Source organism: Calliphora vicina, chromosome 5 (assembly GCF_958450345.1).
Source record: "Calliphora vicina chromosome 5, idCalVici1.1, whole genome shotgun sequence".
Classification (NCBI taxonomy): Eukaryota; Metazoa; Arthropoda; class Insecta; order Diptera; family Calliphoridae; genus Calliphora; species Calliphora vicina.
The window spans coordinates 33,860,726-33,875,630 of NC_088784.1; the positions used below are offsets into that span (position 1 = coordinate 33,860,726).

General features: G+C 31.1%; 2 protein-coding genes across 2 annotated transcripts in view; both read left to right on the top strand.

Moving 5' to 3' along the window:
* Nucleotides 1–14,905, top strand: part of Hacl (2-hydroxyacyl-CoA lyase) — an 89,483-nt gene that overhangs the window by 26,362 nt on the left and 48,216 nt on the right. The gene's annotated exons all lie outside the window — the stretch shown is intronic.
* LOC135961790 (transmembrane protein 164) lies at nt 5,633–10,173 on the top strand. Its single transcript, XM_065513383.1, has 3 exons — nt 5,633–6,108; nt 6,170–6,463; nt 9,468–10,173. The coding sequence occupies exons 1-3, from the start codon at nt 5,779–5,781 to the stop codon at nt 10,050–10,052; spliced, it is 1,209 nt and encodes a 402-aa protein (XP_065369455.1). The 5' UTR covers nt 5,633–5,778; the 3' UTR covers nt 10,053–10,173.

Here is a 14,905-nt window from a genome sequence, read left to right on the forward strand (position 1 = left end):
TAAGTTGGACCTACAATGGGTCAAAATCGGAAAAAATATTTTTTAAACCCGTTTTTTTTCAATCGAGGTTGTCCTAGTTTTTTCCTTATATCTCAGCCATTTGTGGACCGATTTTCTCGATTTTAAATAGCGACCGAGCCGGAGATATTGATATATGAATCGTGTATGTAAGTTATTTGGGGGCTTCGGAAAGTTGATTTCAACACACAGACGGACATGACTATATCGATTCCGCTATCTATAACGATCCAGAATATATATACGTTATGGGGTCGCAAATGAAAAATGTGGAAATTACAAACGGAATGACAAACTTATATATACCCTTGTCACTCATGGCGAAGGGTATAAAAATTAAAATAATTGGAAAACAAAATTTTAACAATCAATGAAAAAAACAACTTTGGAAAAAAAAACTTGCTTACCTAAAAATATTTAAAATTTTTATTTTGAAGTATAATTTGGTGAAGGGTATCTAAGATTCATAGCTCTCTTACTTGTTAGGTTTATTATTATAAAATCGTCAGAAAGTATCATTTTAAGAACGAAAAAGTACTCCATAGTTTGGTTTAGTTCTACTTTTTTAGTATCATAATACCATTGAGCCCCCAATTATTGATTATTTCATTACTGAGAAGCATATTAGCCAACGTTAATATATATAAGCTAACGAATTTAAAATACATATTAAAAAAGTACCATTAAATGAAAGAGTAAAAATTTTCCTTTATCCTCTTGAATTTTAAATTTGTATAGCATTTCCTATATTATTAACTGATTTTGTTTCTATAACATTAATATTTAACAAATTATCACAAAACCGAAATAAAACCGAAACCGATCGGTTTTAAATTTTTTAAAACCGAAACCGCGGTTTTGAAATTCTTCGATTTTTTGGAAACTCTAACGAAAATTGTATGTGCGAAAATTGGACCTTCAGGTTAAGCCATGTACGCGCTAGCCGCGTCGGCCACATTCCCGAAATCATAGTTATACATTAATATCTGGTTGGTTTACATGGTAGTTAATGCGTGCGAACAATCAGGTTGAGTCGAAGGGACCCCGTTTTGACAAAACATGTATATATCGAATACAAATTTCCAAGTAGTGTAATGTAAAAATCTGCGAATGTTTATCTTATGAAAAATGTCATTGAAATATTTTATTTAGCATAAGGTCCTTCCGATTCACATGGCATACATATTCAAGCAATGTTAGGTTGTAATATCCACAATTTAGCATCAGAACATAACAGACTCTAAACAATTTGGGATATCTGAAAGTTCTCAATAATATATTGATTATTTAATCTTACCTTTAATCTTAAGGCTTGGGTAATACCCTAATTTGCAGGGAGTTGCTTAAAAGATCTTTATTGTATGTGTATTATATGTTTCCAAAAGGCACGTTTTGTAGATCTTATTTCCTTCTTATATACTCTAAGTCGCTGTCTATAGGACAGAGAGACAGAATCCAGTCTATTTTATTCGCCCTATTAAGATTTACCTGTCTGTAATTCTCTGTTCTAGAAAATATACTTATTTCCCTTGATCAGTCGGGGGAAATCTTTAATTTAATACGATTAAGAATGAGACAATCCACCTAAAATTTAAAAAGTTTTTAGCCATTCCATTATATTTAGCTCCCGCATACGAAAGGCATGTCATTTCTTCACGTTATATCACATGTTGGTTAGACTTTTATACACACTTAATATTAGGAAATTCTAAAAGTATTTATTGCTCATAAAATATACCCACAACTGTGCTTTTCTACTTGTCTAAACAAAATATCCTTACACACAAATTCTGGCCTAAAAATGCGAATGAAAAAACCTAAAATGTATGCACGGTTACACAAACATATAGTCGAACATGGGTATTTAATAGTTTTTAAAATGTTTTCAAACTTAAATCCACCACCGCCACCACAAGCACTAAATCTATCTAATAGTTTGTTGTGGTTGAAGTGTGCATTGTGTCTCTAACATTTCCTTTGTAATATTGTTAGCAAATAATTCATTTGATAAAGACTTCTAAATTGGAATACATTTGGTTACCTGTAGATTTAAGGAAATAGAGCGTTATTAGCGCAGACTAAACTGATTATACAGACATACATACATATACTTATATATTGTTATATACATATATACATGTTTGTAGTATAATTCTCAGCGTTTTTGTATGGTCAAATTAGAAAATTGATTTCTATTTAAATTGTCTTGCTTGCTTGTTGAGCAAAATCATAACCTATAATGATCCCATATATAGATATATGTAGTATATAGTAATTTGTTCGCCATCCATATTATAAATAATTAAGGAAATGATTTCAATATTCATTGGAATAGAAGAAATTATGAAATTTGTATGTTCAAGATTTTCTAAATATTTTGTGTTGTTTATTATGATTTATATATGGTCCTACGATCGGTAATGCGATGCCTAAGTGATATTTTGTAACTATTTAATCAAGTTTTATTGCTAGTTACAGCTAAGGAGTGAGATCGAAAAAATCTTAACAAACTTTTAACCCAAGTATTATTTGATTTTTTCGATCAAGTTACCTATGAAAAGTATGTCAGTTTTTATTTTTAATGTCAATTATGTTCGTACTAAAATTATTAAATTTTTTCAACAAAACCCCACTTGGTCCTACTAAAAGTTGGCCAAACAATCAAAGATCTGCCATCAAACTGATTGCAATGTTATTAAACAGTATCGGTAGAACTTGTTCGTTGATATAAAATCTGGTTCAGGTAGTGGAATAGTCCACATTTTCAAAAGATCTCTAACACATCCGGTAGGAAAGCAGTCCGGTTAGCTCAGAACACGAAAAGTTAAAGCCAATACAGGTTTAAAAACCTACAAGGCTCAAAAAGATCTCGACCGGAACTCTGCTAAAAATTTAGAGACCAAAGGCTGAGCACGGAAATTGAAGACAAATTTTATAAAAAAAACAAGTAAAGCTGGGTTTCAGCATACACTGTAATCCTCGCCGATAACGAAAACTGAAAAACGTTGGTGTTCGTTACCGTTTCGTTTCTGAATTGTTTTCGTTTCAGTTGGCGTTGCGGCAAAAAACATAAACGAAATTATTTTTTAATTTTGGATTTGACAAAATCTATTATATTTTTCTCTTCCAATAAAGAAAATTAATTTTTTTTATTCATTTTGATTTTCTTTAAATTTGAAATAAAAAAATAATTAAAATAATTTCGTTCCTACAGCACCGAAAACAACCTACTTGAAGTTGATTTTGTTCCGGCCCCAAATGACAGGTTTTCTTTACTGATCGGTTTTCGTTGCCGATTTCTGAAACGAACTTTTTTTCGCTGCTAATGTATGGAATTTCGTTTTCGGTGCCGATAACGGTGTGGTGTATACGGAAACGTAGCTTAGCTCCAGTGTTGCCAATTCATGGTGAACAAAAAGGGCTAAATACTTAGAAAAAAAGGCTAAAAAAGGGCTAAAAAAAGGCTAAAAAGGGCTAAAATTTTTAATTAAAAAAATACATACATTTGACACAAAAAACAACTTAGAATGTTACATTTGGCTATGCCGAATAGACAAACAAAAATGTATGAATATAACACACGTTCAAATGCAAGAAAATAAGAATATTTATTCCTGAATGTCGATCCTTAACTTTAAAATAACGTAATATGGGGCCACACGTATATCATATACCGATTTTTTTAAAGCCTCGTATTTATCACCTGGCCTGCAAAATGCTCCTAAGCTAATTTTTTTATATGAAAGACAAATTATGTATAAAGTAATCCTTTGTGATAACTTCGATGGAGAATATTTTGATAAGTGAATATATGGCAAATATGCCTCTCATGTAATGCAGAAAAAAATATTCTAAAAATTATACACGTCGCCGGACAGAATTGATTTTCATTAGCAAAAACATAAGTTAGTAAACATATCAAAACTAAGATAGCCAAAATATGTAAATATAAATATTTAATATAAATTTGGAAAAAAGTTAATTTTCTATATTTGATCAGATAAAAATTATCATAGCTAAATTATTATCGATAATGAACTGAATTTTTCTTTCTAAATTGGTTGGATTGTAGTCTTTGAAAACGGTATACTACATGGCATGTGTTATAAAATATTTGTTAAAGTACTATATTTACGTCAATACATCGCCCAGATAAAGTTAAAAGTATTCTCTTTAACCCTATATATGATTTTATAAACGCCCGGACCCGCGCGTATAACATTAACATATTTATTAACAATAACTTCCATTTTCTATATATTAGTTATGGCATTTCTTTAATGTATGGAAGGTCCAACAATTTGTATGAGCTTAAAATGTTTACTGGTTCAACATTTTTAGTTAATTTTTGTCATAATATCCCTGCCAATTTTTTGGAACTGATTTTACTAATTTTCAACAGCAAAAATTTCAGATCATTAGAGTAAATATATAATTTTCATTAGAGTAAATATATATGGCTAAATGAAAATAAAAAAGGCTAGAAAAAAGGCTAAAGGCTAAATTAATTTTTTTGTGGCTAAACAAGATTGAAAAGGGCTAAATTTAGCCCAAAAAGGGCTAAATTGGCAACGCTGCTTAGCTCTCATTCGGTTGTGCCGAATCTTATATAACTTCACCAAATTATACTTCAAAATAGAAATTTTAAATATTTTTAGGTAAACAAAATTTATTTTTTTTTGCAGTTTTTTTTAATTTTGTGGAAAACAAATTTTTGGAATTGTTATTTTGAATTTTTTTAAATTTAAAATTTTTTTTTTTAAATTTAATTTTTTTTTATTTTTTTATGAAAAAAATTCAGGTTAAAAAATATTTTTTCCGATTTTGACCCATTGTAGGTCCAACTTACTATGGTCTTATATACGTCGTTGCAAAGGTCTTTGAAATATCTATCATTAGATATCCATATTGTCTATATTAATGACTTAGTAATCCAGATATAGATCAAAAATCTAAGTTGTTCTCATATCTCAGCCATTTGTGGACCGATTTTGCTGATTTTAAATAGGAAACTTCTCGAAAGCATGTCTGACAGAATTATTGAAGATTTGGATCCCGAATATATCCCGAAGATGTCTTCAGAAAAATGTATTCAACAGAAAGACGGACAGACGGACATGGCTTAATCGACTCCGCTATGTATAAGGATCCAGAATATATATACTTTATAGGGTCGGAAAATTATATTATGGAAATTACAAATTAGCCTTCACGAAGGTGAAGGGTATAATAAATGTCACAGGCGAATATATCAATCTTACTTGTTAAATTCTAAATTTAAATACACAGTGGGCAAATTTGAGGTAAGGAGGTAAATTGGAGACAATCTTTGAGCTAGGACAAGGCCGGCAATCCCATAAATTTGTTATTGAGTGAAGCTTTAGATGAAATAACTAACTTGTATACAAAATTGTGTGGGGTATTTAATTTCTCCCTGGGAAGTTATTTCAACTCGCCGCTTTAATCTTATGACAGCCAATTTACTTCCAAACCTCAAATTTCTCCCACCATTTACATACTCCAATTAAACTTATATTTATTACTTATTGAAATGAAAGCCATAATAATAATTATTAACCATTCACATTTCTTGTTTTCCAGGTCACATTAATAACATGTTTTTATGCTGAAATTTAAGAAATTGAAAAACTGGAGGCCTTTTTAGTGTTAAAATTATAGCAGACTTATAGCAAAAGTCCTTGTAGCTTAAAATAAATACTTGTATTAACGTAAAGCTTACAGGATTAGTAATAAAACACCATGGATTGGAGTTGGGCTGTTGATGGTGTAACAAATGAAACCCCACGTACCATGGGTCCCGAATGTGAAGCTTACATGACCGATCGTAGGCGTTGGATAGAGGCTGTTTTATTTTGTATTCTATTCACTTGCATTATCAAATGGGCTACGAAACGTATGGAACCCATACATATACCAGATGCCAAAGAACTTGAGAAACCTCATTCAACGACACGTCTAATGCTATTGATATTTATGACTTTAATTTTTGGCATAGAAATGGGTTTTAAATTGGCAAATAGATCTGTGATATTCGTTTTAAATCCTTGTCATATCCAAACATTAGTGCAAGTAAGTTATAACTGTAATTAACTGTGAAAGTGTCTTAATTAAACTGTGGTTTTCCTTCTAGATATATCTTTTAGCCGCCAAGCCTAATAAATTGACTATAACATTATTTAGAATACAAATGAACAATTTAAATGGACCAGTTTTGGCATTCGTATTCCCCGAAGTTGATTGCAGAACATTACCATTTGAACAGGCAACATATTGGATTCAACATGCCATGCTGTATATAATACCGGTTTACATAATAAGAACGGGGGCTTATCAAGTGGAAGATATAAAAGACTTTAATTGGGCAATAATAGGTGTAGAAACACAATTAATATATCATTTTGGAGTATTAAACTTTTTTTCAATAGTAAGTATAATTAGTAAAATACACAACAGGTTAGTGCAACTAATAAAGCGAGGATGTTGGAAGAAAACCATTGCTGTTGTTAAGAATTAGAAAATTGTTCTTCGTTTATAATTAGCAAGGACTCTAACAAGATTTTCATGCCAATTAAACCATCAAGGCTTTTTAAATTATGTTTTATCAAAGGGAAGATAATACTTCTCCCTGCAGAGTGCCACGAATCGTTTTAAAAAACTAACAATTTATATGCGCTAGCGACCCTTTCGTAAAGCCTCTCAGTGAATGAAGAGCTCTTTGAACAGATCCCTTAGGAAAGTGTCTACTAAGATCATTCTACTACTCAAAGAAATATCAATGACGCCTTCTAAGGTCTTTAGTAGAAATTTTGCAAGATAATTGAGAGTCTTTTGGGGATACTTTACCCCCTTTAAAGATAAAGGTAACTTTACATCTAGTATAACATGTGGATTTATATACATTAGTCTGCCATGCTATAATGAGATCCTGATTTTTCAAAAGGTCTGCTGATAACTACCACCCGAACCCGGTGATTTGAAGTGTATTAGAGCCCTGTGTATTCTATTCTTGTTTAAGAGAGTTTATACACAAGTTATGAGAACGAGACAGCCTGGACAGTGTCCACTAAGATCAGTAACATGAAGACGCCTGATCAATGCCCACTAACATATTACTTCTACTCAGGCTCCAGCTACTTAAATTTTTTTGAATATAGTTTGGTATAATTTGAGATTTTAAAAAATCCTTCCACGCTCCAGTAAAAAGGAGACGGACTGGACAGTTTCCATTAAGATCCTAATAACACAGGGTTTAAGAATATAGTTTGGTACAACAACAGTGGTTGGTAGTATTTTACGTTACCGGATAGGTTAGTTTAGGTTCCATGGGCAGCCACTCATCAAGCAGCCAACTTGGGCCCATTCAAGTGATAAACAACAGGGTATTTATTATACGTCCGTTGTCTCCAAGTTAAACCAACCAGATTCTCTGATGAAGGAGCAGATTCGTCTAAGACTCATCCTTTATAGCTCATCCAAACATGATAGGAATGGGATTCAGAGAATGCGTTCCCTCAGGTTTATCAGAGCCGGACATTGGCAGAATAGGTGAGACACAGTCTCCTCCTCTTCTTCATTGTGACATCCCAGTCTTCTAGCATGTGTCCCAATTATGCAGTGTCCTGTAATGAAGGAAACAATTAGCCTTATTTGCTCAGGACGAAATTCCATAAGTAGATTTGTCCTGCTGGCATCATATAGGGGCCAAGTAGACCACTTGTTTTGTGCAGTCTCATATAGTTTCTGCTGTACAGCCATCTTGCATCTAGAAAGGGAAATTCTACCAGAAAAGGGGTTGATCGCCTCATCATTCATCATCGCACCCCTTTTGGCCAATTCATCTGCTATACAATTACCCTGATTTCCATCGTGTCCAGGGACCATATAAGCGTTATCCTAGAATATCTCTCTATCTCATTAAGGGATTCCCGTCATTCCTCGGTTAACCTAGATGTCGTGAAGACACCCGTTATTCCGCAATCAGTAAATATACATATATCACCATAAATTGGATAAAACCTCAGCCAATTGGATGTACGTTTAATGGTAGTAACTTCCGCCTGAAGAGCCGTACAGAAGTTAGGTAGCCTGAAGTAGAATTTTATCCTAATAAAGAAATCTCCACCTTTTTGAGCCTTGACATCGTCAGGGGAAAGAGTCCGCGCTGTCATAAATCCCTATTCGGGATAAAAATATGGAAATGCCTATCGTAAAAAGGTTTTGCGATGCAGTAATCAACATTACTATGTATGTATGTGTCCATAGTAATTCAGTATCTTAGAGTGCCCATGGTCCTTACCAGACTACGAACAGCCAGCATTCAGTCTCACAGCAGAGTCGATAGACATTTGTATCACTATCGAATCAACTGGTAACCAGTTTACAATAGTAAACAGTGCCTTAGAGGGGGTAAATCTTATAACGCCTGTAATCAGTATCGCGATAGTCCTTAGAACTCGTTCAACGGCCTTCCGGCGAGTAGTACTATCCAAGTCGTGCCACCACACCAATACTCCATAGAAAAACATAGATTTAACAAGTGCTTTGAAGATCCAATTGATACGGTTCGGCATAATACCTCAGTTAGTACCAATTGCCCTTTTACAGGAGTATATGGTCACTTAGGAATTATTAATCCTGTTCTGAATGTTTAGATTTCAGGATAATCTTTTGTCTAGAATTACGCCAAGGTACTTTGCATTATCCCTGATACCGGAATCTTGAAAGATTCTTCTACAAAGCTACAGAAGTTCTTCCAAGCCTCCATCTACGCATTTCTCAAGTTCAAATAATTCGCTGATATCTTGTAGGTTGATCAGTTCCCCATCCTTTTTTCCCCATTTAAAAGTTTAGGTTTCCACCAAGGAAGTGGAGTGCTCAGTACTCGCTATCTTTTAATCAGGAACCTTACTTATATTTGAAAATGAAAATAGGCTCTAAACTCCTATTGCAAACCAATTTGTTCACCTCTTTGAATCCATATAATTTGATTCGAGTTGACATCTACACAGATCAACAAAGTTATGCTGTACTCGCCTTGTTCACTATATTACGGATTGGGTTGGTGTTGTAATAGTACCACTTTCGTCAGTTATTTTTTTTTTGGAAAAACAGTTCGGTTAATAAATCTGTTGCTAGGTTGACATTCTTTGGCCGATGAGATTTCGGTCGTACCGGAGCGTAGATCTAATTGTCGTGTGAACGCTTTTCTATTGGTCATCGTTTCGTTTATGAACACAGTTAAACAAATAATTTCAGAATATTTAAAATCTTTTACTAACGAAAAAGTGAAAATCCTTAACATTTTTGAAACGATGATTTCAAAGTCACAAATTTAAACTTACGAGATTCCATTAATTAATGGTTGCACAAACTGAATAATTTATTTTACTAACAATCAAAATATAAAAATTTTCTTTAAATTTTTCTAGCGGACTGGCATCAATTTAAATCATATGTTATGTGCCGCTGAATCGGATCCCTTTCAAGGCGATAACTATCGTATAGCCGCTGTGATACATGAGTCAATTCTTTGTCCCATTTTAAATAAACTGACGGTACTAATTTTTAGTACACCGAAGAGTATACAATACAATGTTATGACAAGGCGTAACATGCAACAAACTAAAAAACAAAGCCATCAACAACAACAACAATATTCAAAGTTAACAGCAACAACTACAACCACATTACATAAAAAACAACAACAACCGGCCATTAGTGAAACAACATATTATCCAGATGATAGAAGAACAGAAACAACAAAACTAATAAATCGTAAATCAAATCCAGCAGATTATCAGCAACATGATCACTCACCACAACATCAATTGCATCAGCAACAATATCAACAACAACAAGAACAACACGAAAAGAAAGATGCTGTGTTTAAAGGCGACTATATACTTGAACCAGACGACATGGACATGGAAGTCATTGAAGATCCCACAGCCACGTCTGCAACGTCAGCGTCTATGAACGCTGAGTATACAATGCCCACGACTAAAATTGATTAGTATTTAAAGCAATTTCAAAGAGTATTATTAACTGTCCGACCGATCTTAACAATAGCCATCAATTAAGAGACTTAATTGTTCTTACAAAGAATAATGAGTACTGTAGCAACTGTCATTACAATCAAAACAAGTATAAATATATATTTATACTTGTTTATATCCCATGTAACATAGCATGTAGTCAATAGTCACTTTAGTGTCTCATAGTAACCTATGGTGAAGTCACTTCAAACTTTTTTGTACTGCACTTTATTTTACCCACCAGAAGCATTGACTACTTTCGATCAGCTATCAGATAGTCACATTGCAATCAAAAGGGTAAATTGACCCCCTGCTTAGGACATGCACGTGTTAAAATAACTAGTAAAGTAGCTGATCAAGTAACCAGTTACAAAGCTAGTAAGGTAATGGACGATATGTAACCAGCATGTGAAGCCAATGCCTACTTTGGACCAGCTATTAGACAGTCCCATTGTAATCAAAAAGAGACAGTTGACCCCCTGCTTAGGACATGCCTGTGTTAAAATGACTAGTCACGTGGCTATTGAAGTAACTAGCTCCCAGCCTAAATGATGAGTAAAATCACTAGTTCGGTACTGTCTCCTAGAACTGCTGGAATCTGCATATATAGTATTCGGAATACTTGATATGAAGTAAAAAAAGATTCTTAAAATTGTGGTGTTACTGTTCTAATTACATGTCTTTTTTAAGTGAAAAAAATTTAAAAATTATTGAATTTCTTTAGAAGTATTTTTAAAATAACGATTCGGAACATTAGTTATTTATACTATGCTCAAGACAAACAAGAAAAATCTCAGTTTGTGGCAATTTTATAAAAGAAAAATATTAACCACCGATTCTGGGTAAAATCCATTCCAATATGCCGAGATTTTTTTCTTTTTTTTGGAATATTGTTCTTATGTTTGAAAAATTTGTTCAGATTTTATGAACTCTTTACTAGAAATATCTTTTTCAATGACTTTACACCAGGAAGACCCGAAATTAACACACAGGGCCTATTGAAAATATAGTAATAAAAACTATAGAACGCTATAAAATTGTTTTTCTTTGAAAATCTTATTAAAATTTCTTAAAAAATAAATTTCCTTTACCCTAAAAAACTACTAACTAAATAAGAAATTAGCTATTTCTGAAATTCCAAAAAAAATCCTAATTTAAATAATTGCTCAATTACAAGAAAAAAATTGCGAATTGAAACATATTCGAGTAGTTTAGATTTTAAAATAAATGCTAACTTTGAAAAGGAAATTCTGAATTTTAAAAATAAATTCTTTAATTCACAAATAAATTCTTAATTTTGAACAGAAATCGTTTGATTCTTTTTTAATTCTATGATTTTTTTTTAAATTTTTTTTTCTAAAATTGAGAATTTTTTTTAGATGTTTCTCCACGTAATTTATGATAACTCAAAAAGTGTTAATCCGATATTATTGAAGTAAACTTAGAAAAATTCAAATTTACATAACCTTTAATCTGTATTTCGTTTTAATCGGCTCAGTAGTTTCGGAGTTATAATAATCAATTGAAGCAAAAAATATATTTTGTAAGTGAAAATAGGAAATTTTTGTGTTTTGGAATAATCCATCGAATTTTATGGTTTTGCGATAATGCAATAAATCTGTACAATTTCTGCCGTTTTCGATTTTTCATGATTTTTTAAAACAAAAAATTTTGGTATTTTCACGTAAAAAATATATTTTTGGCTTCAATTTGGTATTATAACTTCGAAACTACTGAGCTGATTGAAACGCAGTATATATGTTAAAATTTGTAAATAGCATGGGGAAAATGTTTTCAGAATTCAATCAATCGAAAAAAGAACATTAACTACTCAATTTTATGTATATCGAACAAAAGAGCAACATTTTTTAAAATGAGCGAATTCACTTAATTGTGAATAAATTCGAAAAGAATCAATCGATTTTTATGATCGATGCCACTATATGTGGGTTTGCGATAATGCATTAAACCAGAACAATTTCTGCCGTTTTAAATTTTTCATAAGTTTTTTAAAACACAAAAATTTGCTATTTTCACGTAAAAATATATTTTTTGCTTCAATTTGTTAATATAATTCCGAAACTACAGAGCCGATTAAAACACAATATATAAAGGGATTAAAGGCTATGTAAATTTAATATTTTCTAAGTTTATTTTAATAATATCGGACTAACCCTTTTTGAGTTATCATAAATTATGTGGAGAAACGTATAAAAAATTCACAATTTTACAAAAAAAAAAAAAATTAAAAAAAACTTCTGCATAGAATTTAAAATTTGGACCGTATGTGTACTACTGGAACCACAATACATCAAAATTGTGTGTTGGTTTAAAAAGCCTCTAAATTTTTTTTCGATTTTGTTGCCCTGTGTTATTATTAAACTTTTCTAATTAAAATTATTTATTTCTCAAAACAAAACCCAAAATTCACTCAAAACCGATTTCAAACCATAGAGAAATATACACAGAACAGAAACTATCCTGTCAAAGGCCTAACTCAGTTGTCAAAAACCTAAGTGGTGAGAATGTTTAAGTAAAAAAAAGTAATGTGAAAACAAAAACAACAGCGTGTGAATATTATGAATAATTTTTTGTTTGAGTTTTTTCTAGTTTTCGCTCTATGTGTATTTCTCTATGTTTCAAACATTTTCATCCATAGAAAGGTGGCTTTTTAAATACTTGCAATCCACACTTCCGCCGATTGTTGACGTATTTTTTACCTGTTGAAATATTGGAAATAGTTTTGTTTTTCCAAACTCCTTTAATTTTAATTTAATCATGAAGTTTATTCCACTCTCCTCTCATGAAAGACAAAATAAAATACCATTTTATATTACTGACTCCCTCGGTTTGCATATATAGTTTATGTAAATTCAAACAAATCGGTCGGACTCACCGAATAGTGTAATATATATATAAAAAAACAAACTCCTAAAAAGTTATAAACAAGTTTTTAATAATTCATTTTTTGTGTTTCGTTTTCTTTGGTTGTAATAGTTTTTTTATACATACTATTGTAAAATTGTTAAAAGAAAAAATTTAAATCAAATAAAATTTATTAAAACGCTGTTAAAAACTCATGGCTTGAAATTCTCTCTTTTTATATAAATACATAATATAAAACCGTAAAGAAAACAAGAAAATTAATAAAAAAAAACATGTGATTACAATAAAATATACAAACTACAATAAACGTATTTTAACCCAAAACCAAAAAATATAAGATACTAATAAAAAAATTAACTAATTATAAAATAAAATATAAATAAAACTCAAGTATATTCTAAAGTTTTAATTTTTTTCTGTTAAAAATAAATAGAACCTTCAATTCATTAATATAAAAATTAAACATATTTGTAGTGTATTTAGCATATAACAATTGTTATTTAGGTATATATCTATATAATAACGAATATATAGTTTTATATATAATAATTAAATAAAATCCAGAAAAATACAAGAAGAAATATTAATATTATAAAAATATATCACCATTTCTTCACATCTTCTTCTAAATCCACAAAATTAGTTAAATTTTTTAGCTTAGTGCTAGCTAAAGTGTCAAAAAAATCAACAAATTTAAGAAACCGGTTTCCGATTTAACCGAAAAAGTGTATTTTTTAAAAAAAAAAATCGGTTTTTGTCATAAAAAAATAAGAGTATTACATTCGACTGTGATGAATCTTGTATACCCACCATCAATAGGTGACAACAAAATATTTTTCTATTATAGGGTACGGTCAATTATGGACCGATCTTCACAAAAGTTGGTAGAATCATTTAGGTTCATACAAAACTTGTTTATGGACCGATCTTCACAAAAGTTAGTAAAATCATTTAGGTTCATACAAAACTTGTTTATGCCCAATTTCATAACGATATTAATTACACTTTCCAACATATTGAGACTTTTTGATTGGAACAGAATAGCGACCCTATAATTAGCTGTTAGTAAGTTGTAAGTTATAAATAAATAAACCTATGTATCTTTTGAACTAAAAGAGATAACTTACTATATGTAAGTATACATGTTTTTTGTAGATCTCCTTAATGACTATTTATATTTTAAATTTCAGCTCATTACGATCATACTTGGATTTTTTTGAAAATTGTTCCAAAAATGTGAGACCCGAGATGGCGTGTAATTTTGCTAATTAAACGTAAAGAGCATTATTTACAACTTTGGCATCTTTGGTGACCCCCACTGAAATTTTCCATCTAAAACTTTCATAGGATATTTTAATCATTAAATGTATTTTTAAAGAACTTTTTTTGATTTTCTCAAAAAAAATGGTCAAATTGACACCTAAAGAGAGGAGATAGACGATTAAGATCTTCCACAAAAATGATCCCCATACAAATTCACAATATAACTCTGACAATAAGAATTCTCACAAACATTAACTTACAACATTTTTTTCAGTTAGTATAATGCTCCTTTCTATAAAAAAATTTAAACTTTGACCCACTATAAAAAAAAATTAAGATCAGCTGGACTATAAAGACTACTCAACATGACCTTTCAGAATTATAGGGTCGCTAGTCTGTTCCAATCAAAAAGTCTCAATTTGTTGGACAGTATTATTATAAGACAATTATAAATGTTCAAGTAATTTTCTGAGGGTAATCTTGTATGGGAACTAGGGATAAATGTTGCCCGGTTTTCGCCATACTTTACAGTATAATTTCAGCGTACTTAGAACTAATTTGTGCAAAATTTTGTATGGGGACTAGATGAAATCTTGAACCGATATTGTCCATTTTCAATACCACATCAACAGAGAGTATTTCAGATGGACGGACATAGCTAGACCGTCTTAGAATCCTATGAG

Bases quoted from the DNA above. Each gene is read 5' to 3' on its own strand.
- LOC135961790 (XM_065513383.1), top strand. From the start codon at position 5,779: ATGGATTGGAGTTGGGCTGTTGATGGTGTAACAAATGAAACCCCACGT. The intron at 6,109-6,169 runs GTAAGTTATAAC...TTTTCCTTCTAG, and splicing joins ATATCCAAACATTAGTGCAA to ATATATCTTTTAGCCGCCAA. The intron at 6,464-9,467 runs GTAAGTATAATT...AAATTTTTCTAG, and splicing joins TATTAAACTTTTTTTCAATA to CGGACTGGCATCAATTTAAA.